At 40.7% G+C, this 27,718-nt stretch overlaps 2 protein-coding genes across 5 annotated transcripts; both read left to right on the top strand.

Annotated features, from left to right (window-relative positions):
* Window positions 1-93: 93 nt before the first annotated feature.
* LOC145458589 (proton-coupled amino acid transporter 1-like) lies at window positions 94-17,959 on the top strand. Of its 3 annotated transcripts, XM_080337001.1 has the most exons (12): window positions 94-1,148; window positions 1,664-1,840; window positions 3,124-3,307; window positions 3,451-3,627; window positions 3,687-3,782; window positions 4,273-4,442; window positions 4,510-4,676; window positions 5,052-5,262; window positions 5,328-11,350; window positions 11,823-11,999; window positions 12,062-12,245; window positions 13,210-13,338. In XM_080337001.1, the coding sequence occupies exons 1-9, from the start codon at window positions 1,093-1,095 to the stop codon at window positions 5,536-5,538; spliced, it is 1,449 nt and encodes a 482-aa protein (XP_080193127.1). In that variant the 5' UTR covers window positions 94-1,092; the 3' UTR covers window positions 5,539-11,350; window positions 11,823-11,999; window positions 12,062-12,245; window positions 13,210-13,338. The 3 variants fall into 3 exon arrangements, with proteins under 3 accessions (XP_080193127.1, XP_080193129.1, XP_080193130.1); XM_080337003.1 differs by lacking the exons at window positions 94-1,148; window positions 1,664-1,840; window positions 3,124-3,307; ... (3 more) ...; window positions 4,510-4,676; window positions 5,052-5,262 and adding exons at window positions 13,461-13,559; window positions 15,822-15,991; window positions 16,085-16,251; window positions 16,575-16,776; window positions 16,837-17,959 and having other exon boundaries at window positions 7,642-11,350; window positions 13,220-13,396; XM_080337004.1 differs by lacking the exons at window positions 94-1,148; window positions 1,664-1,840; window positions 3,124-3,307; ... (4 more) ...; window positions 5,052-5,262; window positions 5,328-11,350 and adding exons at window positions 11,397-11,689; window positions 13,461-13,559; window positions 15,822-15,991; ... (1 more) ...; window positions 16,575-16,776; window positions 16,837-17,959 and having other exon boundaries at window positions 13,220-13,396.
* Window positions 17,960-19,763: 1,804 nt separating this feature from the next.
* Window positions 19,764-26,777, top strand: LOC145458590 (voltage-gated purine nucleotide uniporter SLC17A9-like). Of its 2 annotated transcripts, XM_080337005.1 has the most exons (11): window positions 19,764-22,084; window positions 22,207-22,404; window positions 22,804-22,952; window positions 23,024-23,123; window positions 23,180-23,310; window positions 23,929-24,013; window positions 24,072-24,168; window positions 24,235-24,357; window positions 24,415-24,530; window positions 26,148-26,203; window positions 26,262-26,777. In XM_080337005.1, exons 1-11 carry the CDS (start codon window positions 22,008-22,010, stop codon window positions 26,429-26,431), a joined length of 1,302 nt encoding a protein of 433 aa, XP_080193131.1. In that variant the 5' UTR covers window positions 19,764-22,007; the 3' UTR covers window positions 26,432-26,777. The 2 variants fall into 2 exon arrangements, with proteins under 2 accessions (XP_080193131.1, XP_080193132.1); XM_080337006.1 differs by lacking the exons at window positions 23,929-24,013; window positions 24,072-24,168; window positions 24,235-24,357 and having other exon boundaries at window positions 24,404-24,530.
* Window positions 26,778-27,718: the final 941 nt, after the last annotated feature.

Below are 27,718 nucleotides of genomic sequence, written 5' to 3'. Positions count from 1 at the left end.
TGAGAAAGGATAGCTAGAGTACCAACCAACTGGAATCACTGTGCTGACACTTCCTGTCTGAAGTTTACAAAATGAGAGAGAGGGAGTTTTTAGTTTCATCCAATTGAAATACATGATAATCAGACAACAATGATCAATGATCATACAAAAGAAAAACGCATATACACCGTCTTAGGAGCGGGTAGGGTTGCATTTCAAACAAACCTGTTTATGGTCATGACGTCATGAATCTTTAATTATGACATCAAAGTGGATTGACAATTGAAAATATTGGGTAAATATGTCTCCTTGACGAAAAAGACTTCCGACCCCTGCCCTAAACCATAGTGTCCTATATGGTGTTGTGGACACAAGCAAATCTTACGACTCACTGCGATTGGTCTACGTCACACTACCCATTTGGCTGCTAAAGGCAATTTGACGGTAATTCTTTACCGGCTTGCCGAGCCTTTAATTTGTTAAAACGGGTATCAATCGAAAGCTGCCGCTGTACTGATTTTATTCCGCTCATGGCCCTAGAATCCTCACAATTCGCCTCGAATTTTTCATCGTTATGGAGATTGGCATTGTGACGAAACAAAGTTGTCTGGCTAAACGAGACCGCAGTTCAGGAGCAAATGAGCGGCTGCGCGGCGAGAGTGAGATTGCTTAGCTGTCGTAGCGGCAATGGGCAACGAGCTTATGTTTCGAAGTGCAATCGCGTCGCGGAGAAACGTTGCGCTGTTGATGGCAGGTGTCGGTACTTTCAATAGTCGCTTTGGTTAAGTGTGAGCCCACATTACCAGCCTTTCCTTGACCGTGACCCAGATGTGTCGTAATAGGTTTTCGCTAAGGTTCGAGACCAATAAGCATTGGAGACAGTGTTATAGCCAGGGTGTTCCAAATCCTGACAGACATGGCGCACTGTTTTTGGTTGTGACACGTTTCAGCCTCGGTCATGGTTGTTAATTTCGCATAACATGAATTACCGGGGCATTATAGTGCATGTCGTGATCCGAACTCAAATGATCAGATGACATCATATGCTCAATATTGCCATCAGTGACTGAAGGCGTCTTCGGCGCAAATCGTAGTGGTCCGCTTAGTTCGAATATGATTTCGTCAGGACGTGTTAGCGGTGGATATCCAGCTCATGGATCGGATCTCTCGTAAGTAATCCTATGTACGTCTTTTGCAGTACAAGCGTTTTGTTCGTAGGCTGTGCGGTATATCATAATACTGAAAGTGAATGCAGGGCCGTAACTACCGCGTACCAGAACCCCAATTCGGGAGGTTGGAGCATGCTCAAAGAGTTCCCTAAATTATTTTGCAAATCAGGATAAAGTATGCAGTATTATGGGGGACATTTATTCAATTTGAAAATGTTATTCTAATTTCGCGCGATTTTGTATCGCTAGGTTACTCGAATTAAATCTTATCTATAGGTGTCCCTGCCGCCCACAAAAAATACGCGTAATTTACAGACAATATAGTCTGACTGTATTCGCAATTGTGATAGCATTGTTTCTGCCATGCGACCGCGCGAAAGTATGCTGCCCAAAAGATCGGCAGCGAGAAATCTTAACCGAATATGACCGCCACATGCTGGTCGAAACCGTCGATGTATATTATATGTAGGCTATTACTGTGATGTGTATTCTGTGTATTCTAATGTTATATACAGGACTGCTGGAGCCTTGATGCACCTCGTGCGAGCAAATCTAGGAATAGCAGTGTTGTCAATGCCTTGGGCAATATCTCACGCGGGAATCGTCGTAGGCCCGATTCTAACCAGTATTCTGGTACTGATATCTGTGATTTCGATATCCGGTTTGGTTGAATGTGCACGTTGGCATTCAAGGTAAGACAGAACCATGTTATGCTGTCATAGGAAGATATTTTCATATGTCATATGACATACAGCTAGCCTATGGGGGAGATAGCGTAGTGGTCACGATAAGCGCCCACAAACCTGGCGGACCCAATTGGATTCCCGTCGGAAGTTTATCTGGGCTCCTCTTCCCCCGCCGTTGCTGTTCTTACGGCGACGCAAAAGCCCAGAAAAAAATACCCGACGAAAGAAAGCACTCACAAGGAATGGAAAGAACCAGTAGAAAGGGCCGCGGTTTCCACAAGATCCACATCGAAAAAGAACTGCGACATCGGGCACTCTGGGGATCTGCTACCAAAACCCTATTGAACCAGCTTCAGGTCGTTCAGAACAAAGCATTACTAGCTATTGCTATTGCTAAGCTATTGCTCGAATACCACTCTATAGCCGACTTGACCCGTACTACAAAAAGTTGCGTATTCTTAAAATTAGTGATATCTATATCTTTGAACTAGCCAAAGTAATGTATAAAATTAACCAGCTTCAAGTCCCTGTATCTCTACAAAACTATTTTCAATACTGTAGAGATGTCCATAGTCATGGCACGCGTTCTGCCGCAAGTGCCAACTTATTTATGTCCCACTCTGATAAAGGTTTCTCTCCATTTAAACGAGCAGGGATTGATGTATGGAACAACCAGATTCCGCCACACCTGAAAAGCTCCAACTATAATTCATTTAAGTCAGGGATGTTGGACTCTCTTCTGAGCAAATACTAGTCAATGCTTGTACACTGCCCATTATCAGTTATAAATCCTCAACCTAACTTGTTCTTTTTTTGCACATTGATTGTGACTGTCTGTAACTGTTATGTGTTTTCATATATTCTTTGTTATTGCGCTTGTTGCTTTTTGTAAGATACATTCCGTATTAGCTTACCCTGGTTCGTTATCACGTTATGAGGTTATCTCATTTAAACAACCATTTACCCTGGTTCAGGCTGACACGAAGATCGCCAAGATCATATCGCCGGTACCAGTCAATACCGATAAACCACTGTTTTGTGTTTGTTAAATATTGCATATATATATAATTTCTATTTATTTTGGCGTCATCGGTTGACAGATAGATCTCTCTCTCTCTAGGCCGAGGTGTATATTAGATCAAAAGGATCGCAACTGCATGCATGTCGTTCGACATCCTCCTATCCGTTCATTAAATCGCATTGTGTCTTATCGCATTGTACATTGTGTGTGACTTGTTCAGATGAAAAAATATAACCCAACGATTATTATATACCTTCTTCATTAACAGAAATCTTGGTCTTGATCATCTGGATTATGGGGACGTGACCTACCATAGTATTCACTCGAGTTCGTACGAAATCATTCGACCATTGGCTACTGTGGGTCGTCGAGTCGTAAATATATCAATAATTGCGCTGCAATTTGGTGCTTGTTGCGTGTACTATGTTGCGATTGCACAGGACATAAGACGGGTAATGATGACAAATTTACAATGGCTATTTATAATCTTGTCTCATGTGATCGAGCACCTCCTGGGGTCTTTCCATCGTATAGGCTTCGGTGTCCCATATCTTGGTTCGGTTCCTATGTTTTATAGAATTTATCATTTGTGTAGATTGCCATTGAGTATTGGCCGGGAATGCCGGAAGATAGAGTGATTATCGCTGTACTTTGGGTACCATTGACCGTTACCACGTGCAGTCGCAAGCTATCCGGTTTTCATTGGATATCGGGGATCGGAAACCTACTTTTTCTTCTCTGCGTGGCATTGGTCTTAAAATATGCCTGGACGGTGCGTTTGGTCGATTACTCGCACATTCACAAATGTCTATATTCGTTATAATATTTCAGCACCTTCCTCATATTACCTCATTCCCCATCGCTAAACCAGTTGAAGAGTTACCAATATTCTTAACTATTGTTCCCACTGTGGAAGGTGTCTGTGCGGTAAGTCTTCGCATTTTTGCAAGTAATATGTATAGCGTGTGATTCTGGATGACACGTGACCTCGATACCACATTGATAAATAACTGTAGCTATAGTCCATTGATATACATTTCGCGAAAATCTTTTAGCTGCAGTCCGAGCAAGGTGGCTTTCAGAAGAAAATGACTTCTGCCAAATTTTTTCACACCTTTGTCTTTAGTTTGATACCACATCATTATTAGAGCGCGGGGTCCCGTTAAAAAAAGCCCGCTGGATCTTACGATTGCATTGAACAGATTTTATACGAGTGTCTGAAGAAATAGGCCACTGTTACACTAAAGGTCTGTAGATGTCTGTAAAGTGAGAATCTGGCAATAGATAAACGTTTCTGGAGCACCCACTTACTTGTCGACATAATTCGTGAGCAGTAAGAAACTTATACACCACGAATGCCTCTTTTTAGCGGCAAATATTGACCATGACATTGTATGGACTCACGTCTTTGTTGCAGATTTTGCCTCTTGAAAACTCAATGAAATCGAAGGAGCAATTCTTCAGAGTGATATGCATTACATTTGCCTCCATTGCAATTCTAATCATTGTGATTGGAATTTCTGGATATTTGGCTTTCGGATCTTCGCTATGTGCCAATATAACATTGAATCTGCCGCTACACGATGGGTGGGTGGTGGATATCAATAGGGTGCACTCATCGGCCTTATAGCGTGACTCTGGACCGTTTTTGCAGATATTCGAAAGCCGCAAAAGTCTCGTTAATTCTGGTCTTGCTCTGCACTTATCCAATACACTTTCACATTATGATGGGAATACTGTGGCCGATGATAGAGGAAAAATTTCAAACCAACAATATCTTTGCCGAACTCGGTTTCAAAGCAGCATTATCGGCTTTACCCTGTAAATACTCATTTTCATGTAACGAAATCCTGTGACAATTTTCATCGATCGCCGTATCAAAATCCACAAAAATTTTATCAGTAGTCGCTATAGTCTACTATTTAAAAGTATCTGTATACCGATATTAAATCCTAATTTCAGTTTCGTGCCGTGTGTTGTGTAATAATGTAAGTCTATTTTCTAAGTTTTTACTATCTGTAGTAATCGAGCAAGTTGAATAACATAATTTTGACAAATGTTAGATGTATATTATTCTATGTGGCGTTTGTGGAGTATTGCTACCATGAGATCAACCCTTCTGGTATATATTTGTGAACATACAATTGTTCGTATTTGCTATTTCATTGAGAGTGGCATTTTATTCTCGGTTATCAGGTATCTTGTCTATCTCATTACCATTCGTCGATAGCATGATGGCGTTGGCGGGGACGTTCTTGTCTGCACCACTTCAATTCATTTTCCCGTCCGTGGTCATACTGCTGACTTGGTCGCAGCAAAGTGAACGTGACGCGCGATGCGGTAGATACTCAGTGATTCAAGGCGAAAGAGTGGACTTCGACTCGGCACAATTTTACTTACTGTCCGGGTATGTTCGACCGTTGTGTAATTTTCCATGCATATACGCTTGAAATCGTGATACGTAATATTCAGAAAACGCGGATTCAATCGATTTTTGCGAGCCGGTAGTGTTGTAATCGCTGTGGTACTTGGCGCGGCAACGGTGATATTCGGATTGATCTCTACAATCGGAAACATAAAACGGAATTACGAACTGAGTTCAGCATCTAGCACGTGCAGAGGCGGAGCCAATTTCAGCGGATACCATCTGCCAGAAGTTCACAACTCTACTCTACATTCTTAGCGAAAGGAGTGTGTATTTCCACCCGTGTATACGCTGTACTGCACATCCCCTGATGTACGGGTGTGCACTGTGCATACACCCAAGGCACACGAAACCACAGCTTATACCTCAGACTTATACCGCGGTATAAATCGAGTACAATGTCAGCATGCACGTAGGGACTATATAATATGAATAAATTCGATTAAATTCTCTAGTAACAATAAGTATAGATATTTAGGCGGGGAATTTCTAGGAGGGGCGACCCAACGCAACACCAAGCCTAACTGCAATCAGGGCTATCTATGGTGTCGGAGTTCTGTTAAATTTCTGTTGATGAAGTCGGAGTCACAGAAGTATTTTACACCCTTTGGAGTTGGAGTCGGGGAAGCACATACTAACCAGAGTCAGAGTTTGTTAAAATGCTCTGACTCCAAATACTTTAAAATCGAACCAAAAGGTTTTCATATGCTATTAAAAAGTGCCTGTGCAGTAACCGAAGTTTTTGGCGTATAATCGGACCGTCACAGAATTAATTCATTTCTGTAAGTAGATTTTTTAATAGGTTAATTCTCGGTAATACAACCAACTAAAATATATGAAACAAATAATTTTCCAGCAGATTTACAGGGAAGCTGTCGTCGGATTCGGTGTGTTTACAGTTTCAGGATTACGAGTCGGAGTAGATATGTTGGAAACGTCTGGAGTCGGAGTCGTTGAACGGACTATAACCCACATGCTCCAGCGTCCCATTAATCAAATTCTCGCGTTGGCCTACAAATCGCAGAAAAAACATGTTCAAATGCGGCATGATGACTGTGAGTGATAAAATAAAGATAATTGCAAACGAAATGGACAAGCAATTAAAGGTTAGGGTGATGCGCTGTCCGCTGGGTATAGAGCAGTGGTTCTCAAACGCCCCCCCCCCCATTGGGAGGCGTGAAAGCATCTGAAGGGGGTGCGAAGCTACAATTACTTTGTCTATTGTCCAAATTTCCTATTTTAGAATCTCTCATCAGCAACCATAACCTCCATTGCCATTAAACTATCCGGTGGCATTGCTAGCAATCTGATTTCTCTCTTTTTTAATATCACGATAAGGGGGGCGAAATACATGTCAGAAAATGTGTTCCAGTGATCTTTACCGCATGATCGCATTTATTTATTAGCACCCGTTTGGATGTTGTCTTAACAGAGAGCTGAGAAGTGGGCAAGAGCATGAGCAGTGAGCACGTACGGTTTCCGCGGTAAATCGCTCCAGAATTGTAGAATTAATGCGGACTTGGTTACACGCGTCGTTCTCCGCTACTTGCGCTGTTCAGGACATAAGTTTGGTAAGAAGTCAACAACACGAAAAATTTATAGAAGGCCATTCGGAAATTAGGCGATTTCGACATCTGCTTTGAAATCATTTACAGGTGTGGTATATGTAAATGCCGGACAGTGATCTCTTACCTCCTGTAGACTCTTGAAATAACCACGACATAACGCCATTCCAAATTAGGCCGGTAACTCGCTCCGCGTCCTCCCTAAACTCCTAGAACTCCTACAAAGGTTTGCGCAGAGCAGCATTGGTGACAGCCATCTGAACGGAATTGAATCGTGACATCATCATATACCCTGAAAACAATTTAAATGCTGCGACCAGCGTGTCTGAATTTCGATCACCCTGAAATAGATTATAGAAAGATTTATTCGTTTCATAGTGCCGCGTGTCGAATACAGGACTGTATATCTCTCTTACTGAGTTATGCGGTGCAATTGAAATCTGAGTTGACTCTACTGGATTTCATTCATGCGATTTTGCTAAATGCTAGGGTTACCCTATTTTGAGATCCGAAAAGAGGACACTTTTCAAAAATTCTGAAAGCTATAGTACCGGAAATGAAAACTGGTGATTTTGTAAATTTTTCGACTAATAGTGCTGTGTTGACTAAAAAAACGTTCGCAGCGTCGGAGTCCAGTTTTTGATCGCATTTCAATAATACTCTTTCTTGAAAAGAAGTGCAGATTCTCAAAAAAGAGGACATTTAGGCGTCCTCCGTGCACACTTTCAACTTATTGAAAAAAGAGGACAAATCACCTTAAAAGAGGGCGTATGGTAACCCTACAAATGCCCTACCTGAGTATAGAATTGTATTCGGCGTTGGCTTCACTGTATAATGTAGCCCCATGCAGTGTTACGGTGCAGGCCTTGATTTCATAAAGGTATTGCTACGTGCGAGTTTACGCAGTCTCCAATGAATGATATAACGTTATTGATCAATTCGACTGTATGCAGCGACTTCCGTCGAGTACTCCGCAGCTCATGCTATTCATTCGATATTTGATATACTCCTTGCTCAATGCTCACAGTGCAATCTGTGGTTATGCATGAAGTAGAGTGTGTCGACTTCTCCCGAGCATAATTTGATAAACATATTTGGAAGTATGTACCAATGTACCTGTATCAGTTTTGCTTGTGCTGTGCTGTAGTTTTAGGGTTGAACCTTCGGCTCTGCTTCAGCTGAGAATTGAACTAGTGTAACGGTGTCTATATAGTCGGATTATAGTTTAAGTGAACGTTATTTATAGTCGAAATAGCCACGGCCAAAACAGGTTGTACAATATTTTATATCATTGAAAGGTTACGGTTCTACCTAGACCAAAATCGGTCGAGGTTTCTTTAACTTCGTCCGTACGATTGCAATGTCGAAACGTCAATCTGTAAAGCCAGGTTACCAATTACCTACGGTTCAAGGATGCTGTATTTACGCCAGGCGTGGCCAACCTTTTTGCTATTCACGGCCGCATTTGGATTCCTCATGTAGCTTACGGCCGCATTCCAGGGCATATTCGTAATGAACTAACCGGAGGCCAAATGTATATGGTAAACTGTCCATCTCCATTTCCATGAGCTTTGAACTGAGTAATTTATTCAGATCGGCTTACTATACGCACATAAATCGCGAGGGATGTTATGAATTGTTTCTGGGTTTCTTTACGGTCGCGCCAAACGCGAAGATTTTTCAGATTCACGGATGAATTTCGTCATAAATATTAGCAGTTCCACATATTGCTATTTTTTCTTGGCCCATGTGATCAGCTCACCGGCAGAGCTGGTGGAGGGGGTGTTTTCGAGAATTTAGGGCAAGTTATAAATGATGATGGATTTTCGGGAAGGCCAATTTTTGCTACTCACTTTGTTGGATGCTGTTATTTCTTGATCTCCTGTCAAGATTGTCAGTATATACTGGAAAGATATTGGAATCGCCCAAAAGTACCAGAAACAAATTTCTTTCGTGAGTAACACACGATTCCAAGTTGGTATTTCTATATAGGGCACATCATTTTCCTCTGTTCTTCACATTTGTACTGGGGATGGGGGGTGCTGAGATTGCAAAGGGCGCTACTACATTAAAATCGAAAAATGAAGTCACGTTGAATTGCGCGCAGCGTGGAGAAAATTTCAAGATCATTGTAAATCTCTCAAAAGTTCGTGGGTCAATTCGTAAATTCAATTTGCATGTCGACGGCCGCCATCACATACTTCTTGAATTACGTGTTCATGGCTGCACAAATTCCCTTCTACGGCCGCAGGATGGCCACCCCTGATTCACGCCGTTTTGATCTCAAACAAGGGCGATTTATATGGTCACCAAAGAAGAATCGAAATTGTTTCAAGTAAATATAGCATAAAATGAGTAGTGAACATGAGCACTAATGAAGCGAATTATGATGAAAAGATCGATATTGGACTAAGAGCGTTGTTAATTTGTTAGGCTCAACTCTGAAGAACACTCGAAAACGTTCGTCCGTCACTCGCGACCGTATGTCAGATTTTTCAGTTTTCACTTTTTATGCTTCGTTTGATTTTGTTTTCAGACTGGATAAAGAGTTGGGTTGCCCATAACTGTTGGAGCTGTTGCTCACCACAAACCTCGGCTATTGTGCGTCAGCAGAGGTGGTCAGTAACGAAGTACTTCTACTTTTTCGAAGTACTCAAGTAGTTGTCCTCTACTTCTGGTACTTACTCAAGTAGATCTGATTTTCGCTACTTCTACTTCGTAATATTTTGTGGTCTACTTACTTACTTTTCGCTGTTTTCAGTTTGTCAAGTAGAAGTAGTTCAATCTTCTAATTAGGAAGATAGCCTGAGGAATTTCGGGCTGTTTTCACGGAGTATCAACATTAAATTTTAGTAAAGCCCAGAATTTTCGTCGCGCTTCGCGCGCAGTGGATACGGAGTGACCGGTATGATTTCACGAAAGTATCGGTGACTATAATTTAGGTAGAGGGTTGGCGTGGTTCCGTTCACACCACATTGTCGCCCTTCACCCATATTACATAATTCATCACAGTATATATGGCTCATCATAACGTTTGAAACTGATGTTTCGCAATCTAGCATTTACTTGTCATATCGCAATCTAGCATGTCCATGGCGTGTACAAATCTGGAAAAGTGTACTCTGACTTTTTTTAGTTTTAGAGCTGTTTTAGGATACCACCTTTGAAACTTTCTGGACTAAAAACATGAAATACATGTTCGGCTTTTAGAAGTAGTATTTATATTTCACTTTCAATTCCCAGTATCATATACTTTGAGTTATTATTAATATCAATTATTTTGTTTGGATAACATACATGTTGAAGAATAAAAGCAAGTGTAGTAATGCCTTTAATTTCTGGAAATGAAGCTACATAATATGGCATTTTTATGGTCCACCATAATTTTTATTACCGTTTACTAATCGCCCAAAGTGTTTACACCGTATCCAATACAACTTCTCCGTATCGCTCTTCGACTTAACTACTGGCCCTATAATATGGGGAATGGCGCCATACGATGCTATTTTCTAAAACGTGCTGTTCGAGAAAACAGAGGATTAGCATCGCATTTCCATATCAGTACTATCATTTTCATCCCATCATGCGGACGAATGCTTATGCTATCGAAAATCGGATACCTGCTGGTATGCATCAATATGAATCATACTCGTCACCTATCGCATAGCTCAATTTTCATCTTTTTACAATCCATGTGAACGAATTAGGATCGTTTTTACAACTACTTACTTACTTGAGTACTTTTAAAGTCGGTCAATTCTACTTCCACTTCAAGTAGTTTTAGATTGCTTAAAAAAGAAGTACTTCTACTCGTACTTGAGTAGATTTTTTTCGTCGCTACTTCTACTTCTTCTTGAGTATATTTCTTGACTACTTTGACCACCTCTGTGCGTCAGACCGTTAGCGGTCATAAGCACCGCCTAATGTTTTACCTCCGATACCGTGGTCGTTGTCACATCATAAGCCAATGAGACCTTCATATTTATCTCCATTGGGAGCCCGCTACATTCTGTGGTTTATTGGCGTCAAGATTATTTAGACAATAATGGTCGACGTCGACGTGCTGTTAAGCGCGAGAAAAGAATATATCGTGAACTTGTTCAACATATTTAAAGTAAAATTATTTGCAGCATTCAAAGATACATTATCACTTGATTTTCAAAAATCTCGAAGCCGATTGCATGCAACTTAGAATGACTTTGCGTGCCGCGAGTTGGAGACGCCGCTGCCCTAACCTAGACTGTCGAGTGGCAAGCATATACAAATGCATTCTTATTAGTTTAGCAATTCAAGGCATATGAAATATATGGGCTGTATTTTATGCCATGATCCTGATTATAGATATGTTTGCATCATAAGCCTAGACCGAGATCATCTGCTGGATTGGGCGCTTTTTCAGCGGAAATCACAGCTTGTGGTCTGATTAGTGCCTGTTCCAATATGGTTTCTCCAAGACATGCTAATAGCGCAAGCGATGGCTATCCAGCTCATGGTTCGGATCTCACGTAAGTAAGCCTGCGCATTATAATAGTGCAAATTTTCTGGCAATAGCGTAGGGTTACCATGCATACGTCCTCTTTTAAGATGATCCGTCCTCTTTTTTGACTTTTTTGAAAGTGTCTACGGAGGACGCCCAAATGTCCTCTTTTTTGAGATTCTGTCCTCTTTTTTGAGAATTTTGTTTAGATATAGGGGAAAATTCGATTGAGATACAGTAAATCAGCATTGCAGTAACGTTCCGGCGACTATCGGAGGCTGAGCAAGAATCATGTTGACCTTTTTTTAGTCAACCAATTACAAAGTCGGGGGAAATTTACCATTTTTTCGGATTTCACTCCAGAATCGTAAGTCGGAAAATTTTGAAAAAGTGTCTTCTTTTCACATTTCCAAAATATGGTAACCCTACAATAGCGTGTTTGGTAGAAATAGCGTACAGTATGTATGTGCTGTATGTGAATATTCTGGTATTGTATACAGAACGGCTGGAGCCTTGATGCATATCGTGTGATCCAATCTCGGAGTAGCAGTGTTGTCAATGCCGTGGGCTGTATCTCACTCGGGAGTCGTCATAGGGCCAATTCTCATCTGCATGCTTGTGCTGATCTCTTTAATGACTATGTCCGGTTTGGTTGAATGTGCGCGTTGGCATTCCAGGTGAGATAAAATGAATACATTGGTAAAATGAGATCAGTAAATGGCAGCGAATTTCTTCACAGGAAAATTGGTCTTCATCATATGGATTATGGGGACGTAGCCTACCACAGTGTTCACTCAAGTTCATACGAGGTCATCCGACCATTGGCCACTGCTGGTCGTCGTGTCGTAAATGCATCAATAATTTCAATGCAAATGGGCGCTTGCTGCATATACTATGTCGTGATTGCGCAGAACATAAGACAGGTAAATGTAGTTCAACCTCATCGCTAGTTGGTGTGTCGCAGCACGGCCAATGTGTTTGTGGTTATTTTAAATGATAAAAATATTAATAAACTGATACTGAGTGAACAGGATAGGGAAAGGAAAATCACAAGTTCACGATACAAGTTCTAATTTGAATATTATCACTCAATAATGGCGGTTACAACAAAACGAGTAATGCTGATGAAAAATGCAGATACTTTTCTATTCTAATGTTGTATCACGATATTAAAATCAATCTATTTAAATGTGCATATTTCAGTTACTCCCATTCTATGGGTGCGGAACCACCCGGCTTGTACCGGTGCGCACCTCCTGCGGACACGCAGCCATCGTTCCAATTTAGGGCGTGGACGATTCCAATCGGGTTCCGGTTCCAATATTTTCTTAGAAATAGAAAGTGGGGGAGATAGATTTTATTGCTTCTTCAACCGGAACAAATCAACTGCTCAAAAAAATTGGTGTCCTAAACATAAAAGATATGCGAAAACTAGAAATTGCAAAGTTTATGTATCAGTTCCACTGCGGTCACTGCCCCGAACACTTCGATGACTTCGTCGAGCATGTCCACATTCAAGTCGAAATACAAGCAATTTCTGCTGAATGAATACTAGTCAGCCCTCACCATTTACCGGGCCACGACCTGACATATCGATCTCGCCTTCCGTCACTTGCCACCAGATTCTATCGCTTGCCACTTGATATTATCTTTTTTTACTTCCATTCGGTGGGCAGTGTGCATGCCTCCTCTTTATACACATAGACAATAATATTTGTGTGTAAATGACTGCATAATGGTACAGACGGGTGCCGGCGATATGATCCTTGAGATCCTCAAACCCCAGAGATTATACATAGTACACTCATGCTTACTGGTTATGGTGCCATACAAAAACAAAAAAGAAGAACACAGTGGATGATTTGATGCAAGAGTAAATTGAATTAGGCATTTTTAGGTTGCCATTGAGTATTGGCCGGGAATCCCGGAAGATAGAGTGATAATCGCGGTACTTTGGGTCCCCTTGACCATTGCTACGTTCAATCGCAAACTATCCGGTTTTCATTGGATATCGGCGATCGGAAACCTGCTTTTTCTTCTATCCGTGGCATTGATCTTTAAATATCTCTGGACGGTGCGTTTGGTTGATTGCGCGTATACCTTCACAAAAGCCTAATCATCATATCATAATATTTCAGCATCTTCATCTTAGTACTCCAATCCACTTTGCTAAACCAATTGATGAGTTGCCAGTGTTCTTAACAACTACAGCTAGCTGCGTGGAAGGAGTGTGTACGGTAAGACTTCGCTTTTTTTACAAGTCACCTTTAGCCTTCATGTCACGGGATAAGGGACTGACCAAAATCCATTATACCGTCTCGTTTATCCGGTCAACATAAATTTTATAAACAACAAAAGACTTCGTAATGCCATATATATAATCACGTATTTATAGCCAGGGTTGTAATGACTCGAGTCGCAATTTTTCGGTGACTCGGCTTGACTCGACTCAAGTCAATTTGTGTATTGACTCGACTTGTACTCGAGTCATTGCGCATGACTCGGCCAAGTCGTATGACTCGACACATTATATATGACTTTTACTAGTCTCTCGTATATCTGGATCGATAATCGAAAAGTAGGCTCAGAATCTGTATTTTATCCGATTGAATAAATATATTTAGAGTGAGAAAAATTAGTATATTTGAATCCGAGGCCTTCGATATCACCCAAGAGTTTTTCAGAAGTGACTTGAACCTGAATCATATTCGATACAGAAAAGTAAACACGATGACTTCGACTCGACCCTATGGTCCCTCACTTGGACTCGGACTTGACTCGGTGGTGGATTGAAAATGACTCGACTTGACTCCAGTCAAAACTATAGAAGTCAAATTGATTTGCGATTCGGAAACTTGTGACTTGGTTATAACCATGTTTATAGCCTACACCGCTAGACGATCACTTCTCTCGTTAAGTTAGCATCAAGAATATCTTGAAGCAGTGGACAGAAGTGACAGACATGGCCTAAAAACTCAATTAGGAAATAATTGTCGTCAAAAGACATATATTGGCTTGGCACTACTATTTCCAATTGTAATTTCCAAAGAGTCATACAAGGATATCCACTAATTGTTACATCACAATTAAATATGCATAACGTCATGGGGTAAGATGTCGAAGTTAACTACATAGGATTAGTGATTAGGGATGGTGTGAACGTGACGTTCACGTTCGCGTTCTGTGTGTGAACCTCTGAAATTTAGAGGTTCACGTTCACAAATGAACCTTGGTAGGTTCTGCGCTGTGAAGCTTTTTCATGTTTTACAATTTTTCACGTCATTATAAAATCTTTGGTTGAAATTATTTGCCTTTCAACTTCCGACTACTCTAATGCATGGCGCTGCACTGGCAGCATAAAAATCAATACTAAACGAGCATGCACCTTGCCAATCTCAAAATTTTTTCTTGCTCTGTTACAAAAGTTTGCTCGAAATAATCAGCTTTCCGTTCGGGGATAATTTGTGACTCACTGCAGTTAGCTTGACCCGCGATCACACAACAATATAAACGAAATTAACTACATGTAGGTATAGTCAGCGAATGATGCTTACTCAACCAATCAATGAAATTTACATAAAAAACACATCGTTGGCCAATGTAAAAAATCGCACGGGATCCATCTTGATTTGATATGTTTTAAACCAAATCCGTGCGATTGTGGTGTTGGCTGTGCGTCCAGCAATCGCGAGGATAGCCACCTCAATCTTCTTCTGTCGGTGTCAGTCACACACGTTTCGATCAGTTCCTCCAAAACGGGATAATAATTACTTCAGCGACGGATTATATTGTTAAATGATATCAATTGGTTGACTTTACTATTCAATTCTTCTATTTTTGGGTCGTAACATAACTTTCAGCTTCAAGCCTATATGGCGATGTTTGTGATTTGAATTTGTAACTAAGACTGTCGCTTCCAAGGAAGTTCCTTTCTCGTTATGACCAGTAAGACAATGGGGATTTACAAACTGCATTGCCTCTCTAATCAATCAACGCATCGTTCACTCGTTCAAGGCATGCGATATCGAGTACGGTGAATTCGCGAGTGATATTGCTTGCCACCGTCAGCAACCTATTTTTGCAAGCATGCAAACTTCGTATCGAAATCGACTTATTAGGTTTGCCCGATGTAGGGTTGTAGACTTCTAAACAACTTGAAGGTAAAGTATTTGTCCTATTATAGGAAAAAAATCTCATGTTGAACTGATAAATGAGCAATTATCAGCAGGCAATATTTGGCATAAATTTTAGGCATGTTAAAAGGGACGGTTGCGAGCCCCTAAAACTCCTATGGAGGCTATCAATACACCATCGTTTTCACCTGACATATAGACTTGTCTCAGTTGCCACAAGAATAATGACTCGTTAATTAAGTATGTGCAGTAGTGCACTGTGCAGACTGCAGAGTTGCTCGTCATAGTTGATTAGAATGACCGCCGTTGTTGGCCGATGACGAATGACCATGCCTGTTATTGTATCAAATCAAGATCTTTTTGCAGATTTTACCTCTTGAAAACTCGATGAAATCGAAAGAGCTATTCATCAGAGTGTTATGCGTTGCCTTTGCTCTCGTAGGGGTTTTCATGATCGTGGTTGGAATTTCTGGATATTTAGTTTTCGGATCTTCGATATGTGCTAATTTAACTCTGAATCTACCGCTGCGCGACGGGTAGGTTTGGGTGCCAAAAAAGGTGCTCAACTAATGACCGTACTGTACGCTGTTAGAGGCGCAATCGCATGACATTCCTTATATTCCTTGCAGATACTCGGAAGCTGCTAAAGTCGTTTTAGTTCTGGTCTTATTCTGCACTTATCCGATACAGTTTTACGTGCCGATGGGAATATTATGGCCGATGATAGAAGAGAAATTTCGAACAAGCAATATCTATTGCGAGCTCGGATTTAAAGCAGCGATTTCGGCCTTACTATGTAAATATACTGTATACACTATCAAATGGAAGTTGTGCAAATATTTTCACCACGTTGGATCCACAACTTTTTGAATATAGACGTAAATTACAAATCTTGGTCTCGTGTCGACCGTAATGACGCTAATTCGATTGCGTCAAGTTTTAGTCACTTTCTAGGTCAAGTTGCGGCGGTAATATAACTCAACTGAAACGCAACAAGATATTTTAACTGAAATGTATCATCCTGACGTACGTGTATGTCTTCATTATGATATTGAATATTTGATCCTTGTCATTGAATGCATATTTCAAGTAGACAGTGTGTTTCGTGACTATTTACAGGTATCTTGGCAATCTCTTTACCATTCGTCGATAGCATAATCGCCTTAGCGGGAACGTTTTTGTCTGCTCCTCTTCAGTTCATATTCCCGCCCGCGATAATACTGTTGACATGGTCGCAACAAAATCGAGGCGATGCACGGTGGGATGCCTATTCAGTGATTCAAGGTGACTGCGACTCAGCACAATCTGGCTCATTGTCGAGGTATATTCGACAGTCGTATAATTTTCTGTGACTTTGATTAACATCGTGCGACGTGTTCAGAAAATGCAGATTTTTTCGATTTCTACACGCCTGGAGTATCGTTATTGCTTTGCTACTGGGAGTTGTAACGGTAATACTCGGACTGACCTCTACAATCTCAGGCATAAAACGGAATTATGAACTGAGTTCAGCATCGAGCTCATGCCGCGGTGGAGCTAATTTCAGTGCATACCATCTTGCATAAATGCTTTCTCAACTTCACCATCACCAAGTCGCCCCGTCATCGACATTAGGCTATGTTAGCTTATTACGCACCATCTGTGAATATATGATTACCATCAGTGCGCATGTTGTGTATATGCCGCACTGGACAAGGAAGGTACGGATACAGACTTGTAAGTCCCTCCATGCTATCCCGGAAATTCTGAGCGCCAAGCGAGGAAGCCACAAATACAAGATTTACCGATCAGGTCTTTGGTCTGACCCGGCCGGACAGCGACCTACCGAACAAGATGCCGGACGTTCCACTATTACGCTATTTTGTGGGCCTAATCGTAGCTTTTTCAATAACTTTAACTCTCACCAGCCACAGTGAACTATTATTTGCGCACTATTATTAGCGTAAGCATACGTAGTGAAAAGTCTGGTTAGAAAGCATACACTTAATCAGGACGTCTGAACCTACGACACGCGGGGTAATGACGTAAAATTGACTCACTGCTTTCTCTCTTTCAACTGTCATCGTAATGACGGTCGATGGCAAGAGGCATGAAGATAGTAGTAAATATCAACATTACTGACTTACATTTGTAATAAGTTACTGTAATGCAAATGTTTCTCCATTTAAGGCAGGTTTCTTAAAGCATGAGTGGCGACCCAAACATGGGTCGCGAAGAGTATAATTTAGGGTCGTGTCGGCACCAGAGCGATCTTTTAATATATATATAATATTAGTAACCGACCTTCGTATGTTCGTATTACACAAATTGTTTTGAATCCATGATAAGATTTGTCTGAACGTCTAAATGGACTGGTTAACATCGAAAAACTGTGACATCGGATCGGGCACTAGGCCGAGGTAGGCTGGTCATTTCGGCATCCTCCTGTCTGTTAATTACATCGAATTTTACATTGTGTGTGTGTCTTGATCTGGTGAAAATAAAATCTCACGATTATTATTGATTTAATCGTTAAGTTTCCTTAAAAAACGACGCACACCAAATTTTAATTCATACCAACCAATATTCGCGGATTACGTACAGTTCGAAAATTTTTAATTTACCCAAAGATGCAAAAAAAAAAATTTTCCAAAATTTTTCTGTCAACCCCATGAAATTTTTGCGCTGTCTTCAAAGACGATGCAAAACAAATTTGACTCAATTCCAACCCGTAGTAGCGGAGTCATTTAAGTTTTTCGATGATAATTCTCGGATTATTCACCGATCAAGGATAATCCCCGAATTATCGAAGAAAAACTCGAATAGCTCCGCTTCTACGGGTTGGAATCGAGTCAAATTTGTTTTGCATCGTCTTTGAGGACAGCGCAACAATTTCATGGGGTTGACAGAAAACTTTGGAAAAAAAATTTTTTTGCGTTTTTGGGTAAATTAAAAATTTTCAAACTGTACGTAATCCGCGAATATTGGTTGGAATGAATTAAAATTTGGTGTGCGTCGTTTTTTAAGGCAATCTAACGGTTTAATCACGTAGCCAGCAAGATTCAGGAAAAAAGTTTTTTTTTTGAACAGCCCTGCTGCACATTGTGCAAGTGTATGCTACTTGACTGTTCAGTATTCACTGTTCAGCATGCCCCATTGCCCCTTTTTGAGAGTTCGATTAATTTATATCACCAAGACGTTTCAATTCCTTTCTCTCTTGTAGTTGTAGCGTAGCAATTTACAAAAAATGATCATCCGACTTTGTAAAGGCTCCTGTTGATGTGTTTAGTGATGCTCATTGCTCAGTAGGGCTGTTCAAAAATAACCTTTTTCCCTGAATCTTGCTGGTTACTTGATTAAATCGTTAGGTTGCCTTAAAAAACGACGCACACCAAATTTGAATTCATTCCAACCAATATTCGCGGATTTCGTAGAGTTTGAAAATTTTGAATTTGCCTAAAAATGCAAAAAATAAATTTTTTCAAATTTTCCTTCCAACCTTATGAAATTGCTGCGCTGTCTTCAAAAACGATGGAAAACAAATTTGACTCAATTCCAAGCTGCAGAAGCGGAGTTATTCAAGTTTCTTGATGATAATTCTGGGATGATCCACCAATCAAGGATAATCCCAGAATTATCAAAGAAAAACTGAAATAACTCCACTTCTACGGCTTCGAATTGAGTCAAATTTGTTTTGCATCGTTTTTGAAGACAGCGCAGCAATTTCATAAGGTTGGAAGGAAAATTTGAAAAAATTTATTTTTTGCATTTTTAGGCAAATTCAAAATTTTCAAACTCTACGAAATCCGCGAATATTGGTTGGAATGAATTCAAATTTGGTGTGCGTCGTTTTTTAAGGCAACCTAACGATTTAATCAAGTAACCAGCAAGATTCAGGGAAAAAGGTTATTTTTGAACAGCCCTATTGCTCAGTGATGATAACTCCTACTCTAGGGCGACGTTGTGTGTACGTACTCAAGCGCGACTACATTTGTTTTCGTCGGCGATTACGTTTCATATTTAATATACAATACGTACAATGCAACAATACAATGTAAACTTACGAGGTAGTCCATACTCGTAGTCGTAGCGGTACATTCTTTTACTAGCTCTCCGTCATCACTGCTGCTGATGTATGATAAGCAGATGCCTGTCAGTATGTTGACTATGTTGTAATATGCCAGTCAAAAGTCAGCCAGTTGTAGCCTACTTAATTATATCGATATTGCAGCAACATGTTAGTAAATTTTCTTAATGATCAGAATAATTATTAGCGAGGCAGCATAAAAATGTATTTGAGAGGTCAAGGCAGTGGCGTATCCAGGGTTTAGAGCTCGGACCCCTTCAAATTGAAGTTGCTGTAAGCCTGATTGGAATCGCGGGCCTTTTTGCCTGATATAACCTTTCAGGTGAGCAGCGATGATTTCCCAAGTTAAAGTAATTTAATAAAAAATGATTAAAAAATGAAACATAGTGTGAGCACCGGACACCGATTCCATACAGGGCTGTAAGGCCAGCGTCCAATATCCCTCGCGAATTTGATGCACCCGGAATGGCGCGATGCGTAATCTTGGATTGCACCATGCGTTGGTTGATCAAGAAAATAGCAGACATGAGGACCCCTCTATGACAATCTAGTTTTCAAATACACGTTTTCTTCCTGATCTGCGCCGAGAAATGAACTGCCTTGGAAGTGACATTCCAATTTCAAGTCCAATTTACAAACAACGCTTCGCTATTATTCACTTCCGAATTACGAGTAGCGTGGTGAGATAGCGTAGTGGTATAATCCACAGCTGAAACACCAGGGTTGGGTGTTCGAGTCCGACCGAGGTCGACCCCAGAATTCCTACCTAAGTGTTGGAGGTTTATCTAGGCTCCTCCTCGCCATGTCAGCTGTGTAAGAGGGTTTTATAAAAGCCCGGAAGTGGGCTGTGCTACAAGTCGGCACCTACGGAATAAAAATGAAGAAAATTGGCCTGGTGTAAATTACCACAGTAGCCGACAAACACAATGAATACCACAAACAAAGTCAACAACAAATCAAAACAATCAAGTAGCTTTCTAGTACTGCCGTAAAAATATAGGCATGTATTGCAACGTTTATGTTACCGCCTGTTGGAGAAGTCGATCAATATTAAGATTTTCGGAATCAGTGCTATAGTTGTATTAGATTAAATCAGTTATTATAAATTCCGAGCTATTTACGATGAATTGCGCTAACACCGGATGATTAGTAACCTAGTTAGTCGCCTAGAGTTTTTACAGAGAAAATATGTTGCCTACGACAAATCTCATGTAGGGCCTAGTGAGTTCGAAATGGTACTACCATGAAGTCACGAATTTTCAATTGTGACATAACAATTGATTGACATATATGGCTCTTTGAGAGGTAAAATGGAAAATGTGGGGCTAACATGGCTCTTCAGGCGAAAAAGGTCCCCGAACACTGTGCATGCATATATTTTCTGTACCACCATTTTTGCTGTCTGTTTGTTATGTATTTCAGTTGGATGAAAAATAAAGACTCCCTCTCACAGTATTTGTTCTCTGTACTAAAGTAGCGATTTTTGTATGTTGTATGACTATAATGCACGAACATGAATTCCCTGTATTGTATAACTGTTTTGATGTCCACAAATTCTGTGATTGATGTCCCAATATCTGTCATCTTCATCATAGGTGAACTCAAGTATCTTGTTCCCGAATACGAGCTGGACATACTTCTCGATAGCGTGTAGTTGATGACTCTATGACAGGGGTCGGGAACCTTTTTCGTCCGAAGAGCCATGATGGCCCTATATTTTCCATCTTAACTCCCAAAGAGCCATACATGTCAATCAACTGTTATGTCACAATTGAAAATTTGTGACATCATGGTAGCATGAATTCAAACTCACTACGTGAGATTTCTTGTGTGCACCATATTATCTCTGCAAAAACTCGTACTAATCATGCCGGTTGCCTTATTTGAGCATGTGAACCTTGAGTTAGAGATCTTTTGCAAGCTACATCTTTTGCAACTTAAATTTAAGGATTTTGAAAAGGGGGTCCGAGCCCCCAGCCCGAAATACGCCAATGTCTTGACCTCTCAAAGACATGTTTATACTTCTATCAGAATTATTATTTTAGCCGCAATGAAAATTTACTAACAAGTTGCTGCAATATTAATGAATTACGGTAAGCACGAAAATCAAAATTTAGCAAAGAGCCATATCTTATACCCAAAAGAGCCATATATGGGTCTCGTGCCATAGATTCCCGACCCCGGCTCTATGATAACCTTATGGCTCCTCTGCATTTTCATTGTCCAAATAGGCTATCTTGGTAGACTAGAATAACATGTCTTCCTTCTGATTTCCAGTGATGCAATCGTTAATAAATTGTTACTGTTTGAAAGCATTACCAGTGTCAATAACTTCAAAGTGCAAATCAAAATATCAAATAAGCCTGGCTGATTACATAAATCTCTTCATTGTTTTGACCCTTGCGATAACTGCAAAGATGCCTGCATGATATTTGACTCGCGAGGAAAGAGCATCGAAAATTGGAATTTCGTCCGATTTATCTGTCATGGATAACCAGTCGATGTCTTCAATAATTTCTGCAAAAAAAGAAAGCTTCAAAGGACCCAACAAGTTTTGGAATGGGTATGCTGGAATATATAAACTAATTTTGCTTCAACAATAAAGATTGTTCAATGTTGTGTTCTGGCTCAAGCATAAATTATATATTTGCATTTTCAAGCTGAACTCATTGCTTTCATTCTCAGCTCAGAACGGTCATCCTGGACTATCATGCTTTTGATTGGGACAACAATTCTCTTTTCATCGCGAGTTGCCATGCCTGTATGCGCTACTACCATGGCAAAAGAATTCGGATGGAATAAGAAACATCTGGGAACTGTTATGGGATGCTTTTTCTGGGGCTACGCGACAACACAAATCCTTGGTGGATACTTAGCAGATAGGTATGTACTGTGCATTGCACATGATTGGTATTAGCACAATTATTCTAACCCAATTATCTTTGGTCTTTTTGGGTTGATATATATTCAATCATTGCTGAACAGTTGAAGCTATAGCGGCCAGCGGGTTTGTTTCATAAGCCATTAACTTACTGCATAATTTGATGCCAGTTAATGGTAAGTATTAGATAACAGATGGGGGAGTAGGCTGAAATGGGGTAGAATGGTGAAGTTGCCGAAAATCATCACTATTGACACCATGCATTCAATCTACTTACTTGACATAATGGGTGGCAGCTGCTTTTCCACTGATGCCCGTCTGTCAGTGGAGTACCATATCAATCATACAATAGCCTTGATTATAATTTTTGGCACATGTTTCAGATATCAATATTGTTTCAGATTTGGAGGCGACCGTGTGCTGACAACCGCTTCTCTCATTTGGGGCCTAGTGACTGCCGTCACTCCAAGAATAGCGTATCTTTCGTCTGATTCTTGGACGAACTTGCTGCTGTTAGGAGCATTCAGAGTGATTCTGGGCTTGTCACAAGGTGTTGCATGTCAGCTGTGCTTGATGATTGACATAAGTTCAACCCTTGTCTGTTTTTTCTTTGTGTTATAGGATTGCACTATCCATCCATGACGAGCCTTATCGGTAAAAATGTACGAGAAAGCAGCAGGTCGTTTTCTATGGGGGTAATTTCTTCTGGGTCGAATCTCGGGTTTGTTAATGTCTACGTGACAACGTTTGAGCCGTTATTATTAAGATTCTTTTCAGATCTTTGATATGCGGTGGCGTGGGAGCGCTGATATTGGAATCTCACGGATGGCATGAAGTGTTTTATGTTGTTGGGATATGCGCCTTGATTTGGAGTTTCTGCATGTCTAGACTGTCGTTGGTTCAACAGGGTGAGATGTGATTAGTACCTACCTAGTATAGTTTCATAGTTTTTCATAATTTACGTTCTTGCGAATCAAGCTCTATGATGTTTGCATGTAGTAACTCTTCATAGTACTTTGTACCGTTTTAATTTGATCATGCTCAGATCAGCAGACTATATATGATTTGACAATTGTGATAATCATATCTGGACATATGCACTATGTGATGAGTGGAGTATAACCTCGGAACAAAGATTTGATTCTTCAGTTGCCAACTTACTAAGACAGGGGTTCTTAAACTTTTTTGATCGCAGTTCTATGGGGGCTGTGGATACCGATCCCTTGGCGGTCATCACATCAAGCTGAGGTCTATGTTTAGGCTATTCCATGGCCAAAATAAGATAACTAAGGACTAGATAAGATAGTCACAGTCACGGAGACATCCTCAAAGTTTACTTTGTTTTCTAGTTGCCTGATGACATATTGCCCTTTCACGAACCTCCTAAACTAGTTTCCGGGGCCCTGTTTAAGACCCCCTGGTTGAAGATGTTGTTGTCAGACATTGCTACTGTTTCACATGCATCCTTTTTCTTGTGTGAGAATCTTGAATTTAGTGTTTTTTCAAAATGCGTTTTCCTTTTCTAGCCAATAAAAGGAGTCACTCCGATTTATCACAACTCAACCAATCACCCGTGCCTTGGTTAACGATATTTTCAAAGCCTGCTTTGTGGTAGAATCATTTCTATTTTCATCGAAATCTGATAGCCACATCTTGATTTTGCGTTTAGGTGTGTTATTTCTGCTCATTTCTGCATGAACGCGTCATATTTCATCATGTTAATGTGGTTCCCGACCTTTTTCCAAGAAACGTTCCCACATGAAAAGGTTACCATGATTTATGTTTATTGCATGTCGCCGTGGCATATTCATTCATATCGTCTTTCTTTCAAGGCCTTTGTGTCAAATGTGGTTCCATGGCTGATGTCGATTCCGGCTAGTATTTTTGGTGGCTGGCTCAGCGAACGGATAGTCAAGTCAAAGTACAGCGTGACATTTGCCAGAAAATTTTGTCAAGTAAATTTTTTGTCCTGATGGTTACGGATGTCTCTAAAATCGTCAGGGTATTTTCAGCTCATTGCCATGATGGGATCTGGAATTTTTGCGATGCTCTTGCCATATTGCTCAAATTATAACAATGCGCTTCTCGTTGCCGGTCTTGCAGTGTCATGTCAGACTTTTCACAGCAGGTAAGATATTCATGAGTGAATTCCGTTGTTAGCCTATTGTTCAAAGTATAAAAGTAATTAAACGAGGATTAATAGGATTTTGACCAGTATGGCTTGGGTGTCGTCACTCAGATATCATAGTTTTGTGTTGTATCATTGGTATGTATATCAGAGAGGATCAGTTACACAGTACTTAGTTACTTTGTTTGGAGTACTCAAGTGGGATTTGCTTACTTGCACTACGGTACTTATTCCAGTGGACATGCTTTTAGAATAGGCCCACTTCCACTTCTACCAAATGATTTTCTATGTGAAGCAGTTTTGGCATATTTTGATGTGACACCATATTATGATATATAGGCCTACATATGGTCGACTCCGCCTAATTCGGACAGTTTGGTTCCGCTCACTGTTGGACGAATCAAGTGGAGTAACGGCTTCATCCGAGTTGAGTGGAAAATCAATTGTTCACTTGATGGTCGTGCGTAAAGGCACAAAACGCATTGAAAATACGGTACTGTTGCGTAATCAATGAATTGCAGCTCGCTATACTGCAGTAATCGGCACAGATCGCATAAAACGCACGTTAGTTAAAGGGGCACTGCGCTCTAAAAATGATGTGGTCTCAAATTGAAGATAAAAACGAACAGAAATTTTTGGCCGCAGCCATTTCCTTCAGAACGCCACCGTAATGGAGCTGCAATTTATTGAAATTTCTACAAGACCAGCTGCCGCGGCTGCTTAACCCGTTACATGGCACGATGTCTTCATCGTCGCACTTGCTCGACGCGATAAGGCAGTCACGCAGAGAACGAAACTTAGACACATTTCCTTCATAACATCGGCTGACAACTATCTAAAATTTGTTCTCTGCGTGACTGCCTAATCGCGTCGAGCAAGTGCGACGGTGACATTATCGTGCCATGTAACGGGTTAAGCAGCCGCGACAGCTGGTCTTGTAGAAATTTCAATAAATTGTAGCTCCATTACGGTGGCGTTTTGAAGGAAATGGCCGCGGCCAAAAATTTTGGTTCGTTTTTACCTTCAATTTGAGACCACATCATTTTTAGAGCGCAGTGCCCCTTTAAGCCTTGAAGTCATTGTATTGTACAGTATTTTCGATACAAAACCATTGAACAAATAGTATGTATCCTGTATTACTGTTTGTCACACGCATATTGGGTTCAAATTCTACTTTTAATATCCCCACCTACGCAACTAACTGCCGAACTGTCGAGGGAACGTCTGTACTTTTTTCTTCGTTTACGTTAGTGAGCAATTTTACTTTTTCTGTATCAATCTTTTCTACAAGATGCACACAATGTTACCAGATTAATAGCGACTGTGACGCTGGTATGGCCTTGTATGACTACATCGTCGATTGTTACTGTATGGTTCGCCGTTGTTAAACAACATAATCAGTATCTTGTGGTGAAACGAGCGATATACTGTATATTTTGCGATAACGTAATGATAGGAATTGCGAGTCTGTGCTCGAATTAAATGTAGTACTTCAAGTGCAATTTGTACTTTTGTTCCGTTCGTGAGCATTTTGACCAAGTAGAGCGGTTATCCGCTGTCCGAATTAACCGGAACGACTGCATGTATATGTTCTGACGTCAAAATTCTTGTTCTCAGTGCAGTCCTCGTTAATCCACAAGACATTGCTCCTACGTTCTCCGGATCTGTTTTTGGTAGGCCGTCGACGAACTTTTTTTCGTTCTCCCCGTAACGATTGCAATGTCTCTCCAGGTATTATGAATACGGCCGGAGCGATCCCCGGCTTCCTCGGTGTCTATTTCGCCGGTTTTATACTCGAAGCTTCTGGAAGCTGGAAGACTGTTTTCACGTCTGTCTTTGCTACTAATTTGGTGGGGCTGGGCATATTTATAATTGGCGGAACCGGGGAGAGGATAATTTGAGCATGGGAAGCCTCGACTTGATCGCTGACTTGCATTTTACACCAGAAAGACACAAGATCAGATAGGACTGTTTCCCCAGACACCTATTGTATTTATATATATATCAAGCTAATTGAGCTAATTGTTGGCATGGAAAACCAAAGAGTATTTTTTTATTCCATTTTTATTGCTCCAAATCTATGTTATGTGGCCTTATTTTAGGAAAATCGTGCCTTGCTATTTGGATTGACTCGCTGGTGTTACGTCGACTTTTTATCTATGCAGTAGTTTGATGTCAACTCCAATGGAGTATGATCGTTATTGAAACTCTTGATGTCAACATTACAAAATCAAAATGGAATCATGACGAATGGCGTGGTGGCTTTTAATAAGTTGCAAGTTGCGACTTCCTGGAAGTCAGTTACGTGCGGTGAGGTTAGGTTCGTGATTGGTGAGGTACTGACCCCTCTGGAATGGGGAGACAGATTTCCTTGAAATCAGATGAATAGCCGGTAGTGCATTGCTTGACGGCGCTGCCACTGTGCGATTATGGAAAATTACATAGGTTTGTTATCTATAGTCTAATTGTTAGGACGACAATAGGTGCAGCAGTATAATTCGTGCTCACCTTGCATTGTTTCACTACGCTATCATTGCACGTAAGTAAAGAAGCCAGATTTTACATCCATTGGCAATTTTGACAACCTAGTGGTGTCCTAACATTTTCATTATTTGGGTTTTCGGAATCAGAGCCACAACAAATTTCGATCAATATCAGTAATTACAAATTATGATCTGATCTGTTTATGACGGGCGTTCTGAAACTGGGGTCCGTGGACCCCTCCGGGATTCGTGAACTAGTTTTACGGGGTCCGCGAAAGGGAAATGTTGACCTACATCATCAAGAAACGATATAACCAGATTATTATCCTACGGAAATGATGTCGTCAGCAGACATGGGGTGATTAGGCTACTTCGTGAATGTAATCGCTGCGATTACGATTACTTCTTAATCGCGCGATTAGCATTACAGCAAAATCTCGAAGTAGACGATTACGTTTACTGGTTAAAAGTAATCGCGATTACATTCATTTTGCTACTTAGAACTTGTATCTTTGACGATATTGGGAGACAACATAACGATAGCGACGAAAAGGTCTCATGAGATATTTTATTGTGACGCCATTTGCTTGTTGTCACCACATACCCACTACTAGGGTTACCATACGGGTTAGATAGTGTAGTGGTTACGATAAGCGCCCTGCACGCAGACGGACTGGGTTCGATTCCCGTCGGAGGTTTATCTGG

This window comes from Botryllus schlosseri, chromosome 16, assembly GCF_051294905.1.
Source record: "Botryllus schlosseri isolate E-star chromosome 16, Bs_hap1, whole genome shotgun sequence".
NCBI classification, from domain to species: domain Eukaryota; kingdom Metazoa; phylum Chordata; class Ascidiacea; order Stolidobranchia; family Styelidae; genus Botryllus; species Botryllus schlosseri.
Note: the sequence above shows the minus strand (reverse complement) of the source record. Positions and strands in the feature narration are given on the sequence as shown.